This window comes from Sparus aurata, chromosome 20 (genome assembly GCF_900880675.1).
Source record: "Sparus aurata chromosome 20, fSpaAur1.1, whole genome shotgun sequence".
NCBI lineage: Eukaryota > Metazoa > Chordata > Actinopteri > Spariformes > Sparidae > Sparus > Sparus aurata.
The window spans coordinates 25,506,760-25,513,687 of record NC_044206.1 but is presented as its reverse complement, the minus strand read 5'-3'; the positions used below and the strand labels follow the sequence as shown (position 1 = coordinate 25,513,687).

Here is a 6,928-nt window from a genome sequence, read left to right as displayed (position 1 = left end):
ACTTCCTGTTTACATCCATTAAAACATCCTGTGGCACCATTATGTCTAATGGGGAACCATTACCTCAGATTACTGAGATCAAAGACGAATGAACAAAAAGGTGGTTGGTCCTTCCGTTCACTCAGCCCTCTTCCAATGAGAGCTACTATATACTGAGTTGACTGGGATGCACAATCGCTGTACTCCTGACAGACTTCAAATTCTCACTGGTTTTGCGGTCATGATGCTCGCTGGCTTCCTCCTTCTTCTCCTCCTCACAGGTAAGGTGCCTCCATCCTCACAGTATCTCTGTTGCTCTGGATATCCACAAACCTCACTGTGAAGAGCTTTCAGTGGAATTAATTGTTACCCTAAGTGGGAACTTTGGGTAACACAATCCTTAATCAACCGTAATGAGGCATCATTCTTGCTTAAGACATAATAGGTATGTTTGTTAGAAACAGTTTTATCTTGAGGGCTTATAGAAGCTTAAGAAATACAACATGTTTATTATGCTATTATTAAAACTTAAATCTTATCAATAAAGTTATGTCTGGACTGTAAATGACGCATCATTCTCCCATTCAGTGTTTTTTGCAAACATGTACGCTCTAAAAGAATTTTCTCATCATTCGTGGGCACATGAACATTATGTGTTACATTATTTGTAAAAATGTTCAAGGTAATACATTGTTGAGTTTTATTACATTTGCCCTTGCATGGAATTCATATGATGGATGAATGATGAATGAATCCAGAGACAGATGATACATACAATGATGTTCTCAACTAGAAGTCAACAAAATAACTTAACGCAAAGCCCCTCCGAGGTTCAAATTTAAAGTCAAAATTAAAACTATGGTAATCAGCATCATATTTCCTGATCTCTTTTTGTTTAAAACCAACCTCTCTAACAGATAATGTGTCTTGATGTTTTCTCTGTAGATGGAGAATCGTCTAACGGTAACTGCAGTTATCGGGATCTTTATCAGCTTTTAAAGTCAGAAGGTGTTGGGAAGAACACCATGATCCGCCCAGTTAAAAATCACACATCACCCACTGTGGTCGAACTGCTTGCACAAATCTATTCCGTCCTAGATGTGGTAAGTGTTTTCTTATGATTATAAATTAATTATTAATACTTCTGTCAGAAAGGTTATTTTCATTGCTCTGATGCTTCTCTTTTTCCTGTTGTGAAACCCTGGTACTGAAGAAGCAGATTACACTGTATGTGGACTGAGAATGATGATTAATCCTATGTGATCTGCTCATGGCAGCTGTCTGCAAATTGGCATTTGATGACTGGTTCAAATTGGCAGATCCAAATGTAGCCTAAAGGAGGAATTTGTAAGATATGGTCAGAATTTTGGTTTGAATCAATCACAAAATAAATCAAGTGAGTGTGAAAAAGTGATGATGTTATGTCAAAGACATCTTAGGCATTGCAGAGATGTTTGCTGAAGTTATCGTATCATTTTTCATCGTCTTGTGCTTACAAATTTAACCTTATATAATATCATAACTTTGTCGGTCAATGAAACAATAATATATTTTGTACAGTGTTGGTGGTTGTTTGTGAGTTCTGCCTTTAGTTAAGATTCGACATATGTTGTTTAGCCTGCTGCCTGTTCAAAACTGTGTCACATGAATTTCTGATGTAGTAAGGTGTATTAAAACTGGATTTGGCTTTCAACTCATATGTCTTTGTTCATAGAACGAGAGAGATCAGAAATTTGTTTCCTACGTTTGGATTTATTTGGTGAGTTCTCTTTGAGGAAGAAAACATATTTGACTGTTGAATTCTTACCAGGGAAAATCTCATTTATTTTGTTAGAATTAAATATTCTCCCTGTTTTTTTTGGTTTTTCTTGGTAGACATGGCGAGATGAGTACATTTCTTGGAATCCTGAGGATTTCTGTGGTATTGAGCGCATTTTTCTGTCTAACGACCAACTGTGGAAGCCAGATATAATTATAGAAGAGATGTAAGTGTGTGCACACTGGTTACAGCATCACTCCTTATATTATTATGATTATGATTATGATATTATGATTATGATTATGATTATGATTATTATTATTTTATGAAACCAACATAACATTGAAGCATTTACATGCCAGTATATACACTCCTGAACACAATCTTAAGACTGGGAGAAAATGACAAGCATATGCATTTGGCGGTGGTGGATCGTAACCAGGTAACCAAGTAGAGTTTCAAAATGCAAAAAGAAGCAAATAGAAGTAATGGTAGTAGTAAAGTAACAGAACCAAAAGACAAAAAATACGGTTAAACTTTTGATCAGCGGATGAACAGTCTGTTTGGGTTTGAATGCAGTTTTCAATAAATTTACTACTTTGTGTTTTATGTCTTGGGAATGTCAGAATAGCTGCAAGAGCAGCCAGAGCTCACTGCTAGTTTTGAGCAATTCACAGCCGCAGGAACGAGCTGGGGCGACCTGGTGGATGACCTTCACCCCCTGCCACACCTGCCTCACAGCAGATGCCTACACTGAGGGGGAGCCCGAACCTGGAAAAATGACAGCAGGTGTTTTGGATTCAGAGTTGCTAGTCTCCAACGACGACGAGGATGACATTGCCATTTTGTGCCATTGAGTTGGGCTGCGAAGCCTGCAGTTGCAGACAACCGTCAGAAGGGACTGCTCCGCCATCAGCTGCATTGCATTTGGACATGCAGGAGGTGTTTAAGGCTCAGCTGCAACACTGAACATCCCATGGCCTGCCATGCAAGGGGAGACATCCGGGTCTCACTATGATAGGAAGAAGCTGTGAAAGATAACCGGGAAACAGCTACTTCCTTCTTCCCAGAACTCTAGGATGAGCTGGCTGCTACGTGGAGAACCAAGCTATACATATAAGCACCCTATCCCTGGAGGCTCTCTTCTTACTGCAGGTGGAACAGGTGGCGTCATCTCATCTTCACCCCAACAAGATCGACAAAGCAGCCCCCTTCTCCCTGTGTGAAACCTGAGTCCTCGCTTCTAATGGCATACCAGGTAGAACTGGATGAAGAGATGACATCTAAGCTGCACACGAATCTGTGGGAAGAGATCTGCATAGTCACTGACCACTGCTTTCACCTCGATAAAGTTGCAGTCCAGGCCACGGGCAGATCGATGGGCCTGATGGTCCTATAAGAGAGAGTCAGATGGTTAAACCTCACCAGCCTTACCATGAGAGAGAGGAGGATCTCCTAGATACACCAGTTTTCCCACAGGGTCTCTTTGGCTCAGCCATAGACTCAGAAGAGATGTGAGGACAAGAAGAGGGAAGATGAAGCCTGAACGCTCTGCCTGCCCAGGAAGGCTCGGCCGAGCACTGAGGGACTGCCACCTGCAGACATTTGCGCAGGCTATGATGCAACCCGCACCCAGCTTCAGGATCCCAAAGCTCTGCAGTGGGACCAGCTTGCAGCACTGTGGACAACCAGGCAAAATGCAACCAGACGAAATGCTGAGGTCACATGGAAAAAGAAAAAGAAAAGTCTTTACACCTAATATGGCCTCCCACATAAACCCAGCAGGGATCACAAGTGCCTCTTTCTCGTTTCACATTTGCAAGGAGGGTGGTCTGGTGAGGCTCTCAGTCATGCTACTTAGAGAACCGGGGTTATGCAAATAACCTAATTTTTTGGTGTACAATATAATGACCTATACTCTATGTAAAATTCAGTTTAAATAACGCGTGTGTTTGTTCTCATGCAGGACAGATAAGGACAAGATCAATCAGTCTCCTTATTTCACTGTTGACTACCAAGGTGAAGTCTCTGTCAGGAACGACATAAAGGTGATCAGCACCTGCGAGATGCACCTTTACAAATTCCCCTTTGACAGTCAGAGCTGCAACCTCACCTTCAGGTCTGCTATGCACCCAGGTGAGTCCTTTAGCTGTATTCTGATTTCCTATTAGTTGTTTTCTTGTGTCTTGAATGACTTAGAGTCTTTTTTCTTATCTCCCACTTTAGACAAGGAAATTAAGCTTCGTCATCAAGCTGGGTATACAGAAATGATGTTTATGCTCAGGGAGAAGTTCAAGACCCATGAATGGATATTGTTAAGCTTGTACATCTCCGACCCAGATGTTGATGATATTGAGACTGAGCAGAGCATGGTGGTTTACGAAGTAAGTATTTCTGGATACAGACAAATGGAGGGGAAAGTGAAAATTTTCCATTCCACTTCTGTGTCTCAAGGAGGTGCAAGTTCTTTCCTGAAGTATTTCCATTTTGTGAGTCTTTATATTTTATTTCATTACATTTCAGGGAGAAGCATTGTTTGTCAGTGCACAAAAAATACTTGACATCCATAATGTGCAGGTCAAAATTTTACTGATTCAGCACAAGGGTTTTGTCTTGATTCTATTGCACACCCAGACAAACAGAACTCCATTAATACATTTTCATCAGGATTTTAATAGAAAAACATTCACACAGAGCAGGACAGCCTCGTGTCTGCACTTCATATGATCCAGGATGTTCACACAGCTCACCAGCTCTCTGACGGGCACCTTGGTGAGAGTGCCCAACTCTTTAAACCCTAGAAATTTCCAAGGAAGGACTCAGTCCCTATTTCGGAGTTTAGTTGCCAAACCAATGTTGTGTGCCCAAGTATATCACTTTGGTGCAACACGACCTCCAGCAGCAACTCCGGCCACCAGTGCACTGTGCTCACTAGGGGTGTAAGGCTTCATTTCAACAACGATTCGATTCGTATCACGATTCGTGGTTGCTGATATGATTAAAGGACGATCTTGGTTAATTTAAGAAAGATACGATCCGATACAATTCAATGACTTGAAATCGATTCAGTAACTTTTTAGCCAAAAATTCAACCAGTGTGACTTTGAAGTCAACAATTAATGTTAAATGTATTTTCAATATAAAAAGAGAACAGAAAGTGCAACCGACATTCTGCAGATTTGACATTACCTTGCGCTGCTGCTGCAGCAGCAACGCTGCAAGAGATGCCTGGACGGTCGGCGTTGTGTGAAATCCCATGGCACCTAGCCACCTTTGTAGGTGGTAGGTGGCAAGCAAATCTTAAAATTTGCTGTGCTTAAGTCCAATGTGCAGTTTACTAGTATTGATAGAATAGATGCTTTACCATTTCGAACGGTTTTAAATCGATATATGTCGTCTGGAAGGCCAACTTGCCGAGCCCAGATCGATGTAGTTGGATCGATCGAGTATTTGTGTTTTTCTCATATTTTACTGCTGCTGGTTATTTTCTCAAGCCAAAGTTTCCTTTTTCTTTTCAGCCTTCCTCTTTCATAGCTGCATTTAGTTAGTTACAGTTTTTCTTGAGCCAGTGTCGACGTGACGATTACCATGTTTTTACCATGTAGCATAGTTCAGCCTTTTTTGAATCAACCACCTGATTGTTCAGTATTGTTTCACAGATCAACCTGGGCAGGCGTTCTGAACTATATGTTGTCAACTTCATGCTGCCTGTCCTGTTCTTCTTGGGTCTGGACTTGGCCTCCTTCCTGATCTCAGACAAAGGGAGCGAAAAGCTCAGCTTCAAGGTCACTGTGCTGCTTTCTGTCACTGTGATGCAGCTTATTCTGAGTGAAATACTTCCTTCTACTTCAAACAGGATTCCACTTATAGGTAAAGAAGCTCAGAGTCACTGCACATCATATGAGCCGGAACAGCACATGCACTGTAGTTATTTGTCCACATTCATGATGACAACTTCCCCCTTTAGCAACCTACATCATGGGGATTTTTGGATTGATGATGCTCAGCCTCCTGGAGACGATTTTGGTGAAGTATCTGTTGGAGAAAGACTCGAAAGAAAATGAGCCGAACAGAGGCCAAAGCCTGAGTGAGGACTGTGAGGACAAACGAGGCAAAGTCAGCCTTAACAACTGCTGTAGAGGTGAGATTCAAAACAACTAAAAGGGAGGTTTGAATAACATTTATGATCTCAGATCAAGTTCGAAACATTCATAAAAGGAACTAAAATGAGCAGGATATGAAGAAATAACAGTTTTGATGTTGTGTCCAAAGCCATTCCTCCTCAGTATTACCCTCCACTGCCTTCTCCCAACAGTCTCATGCTTCTGTGCTAGCATTGTAAACACCAACAGTCCCCTGTGCTGAGTTCCCAAACAGCTAAATTATGTTATTTTAAATGTGCACCAATCATGTTTTTTGTTTAACTGATCATTTCAGGCATTCACTCTGCCTGTGTCTGTGATGTGTCTGCCAGTGAAACACCACCGGAACTGCTGCCAGTGGGCCAAGAGGTTAGTGCAATTTCTTCCTGCAGTTTCAAAGCAAAAATATCCTCTGACTTCATAAAATCCAGGGCTCTGACCAGTTAACTGGAGCTATTACCCAATACTGCACTCTAAACTAACAGTGAGATTGGACTGTCCGTCCTTGAACTTATTGCTCCTCTCAAATTTAGAAAGAAAACATACAAACCAACTCCGTGGCTCATCGAACACACTTCCTAAAAAGGCAAAGAAGAACAGCTGATTATATACAAGGCTAATAGGTTTGACTTGTGATTTGGGCATAAAAATAAAAATTGATTACAGTGTATTAAAACTTTTTCAGGTCAGCTGCAGCCAACTGACGGAGGAGTCTCATGACTCTGAAAAGCTGTCAGAGGAGCTGAGAGAGGTGGTGAAAACGCTGTCTCTGCTGCTCAACTGCAGGAAGGAAGAAACGAAGCCTGGCTACTGGACCATAGTGTCGAACAAAATCAACAAAGTTTTCTTTATTTTCTATGTCATAGCTGTCACTCTGTTTTTAATCTATATGCTTGTCTGTTGGAATGCAGAATAGTGCAGAAAAAATTGGTAATGCAAGGTAAACATCAGAAGTTGTAGGTTGTACTCTGAACCCACAGGGGAAAATCCAAACAAAATGTCTTCGGATGACTGACACAAGTGACGCTGCCGCTCAAGGTGAAGCTGA

General features: G+C 41.5%; 1 protein-coding gene across 1 annotated transcript; it reads left to right on the top strand.

Moving 5' to 3' along the window:
* Positions 1 to 212: 212 nt before the first annotated feature.
* On the top strand, positions 213 to 5,804 carry LOC115571593 (5-hydroxytryptamine receptor 3A-like). The gene is made up of 8 exons (XM_030401063.1): positions 213 to 260; positions 925 to 1,082; positions 1,694 to 1,738; positions 1,855 to 1,964; positions 3,705 to 3,874; positions 3,965 to 4,122; positions 5,398 to 5,608; positions 5,746 to 5,804. The coding sequence occupies exons 1-8, from the start codon at positions 221 to 223 to the stop codon at positions 5,766 to 5,768; spliced, it is 915 nt and encodes a 304-aa protein (XP_030256923.1). The 5' UTR covers positions 213 to 220; the 3' UTR covers positions 5,769 to 5,804.
* Positions 5,805 to 6,928: the final 1,124 nt, after the last annotated feature.

Bases quoted from the DNA above. Each gene is read 5' to 3' on its own strand.
- LOC115571593 (XM_030401063.1), top strand. From the start codon at position 221: ATGATGCTCGCTGGCTTCCTCCTTCTTCTCCTCCTCACAG. The intron at 1,739-1,854 runs GTGAGTTCTCTT...TTTTCTTGGTAG, and splicing joins CCTACGTTTGGATTTATTTG to ACATGGCGAGATGAGTACAT. The intron at 5,609-5,745 runs GTAAAGAAGCTC...GATGATGCTCAG, and splicing joins AAACAGGATTCCACTTATAG to CCTCCTGGAGACGATTTTGG.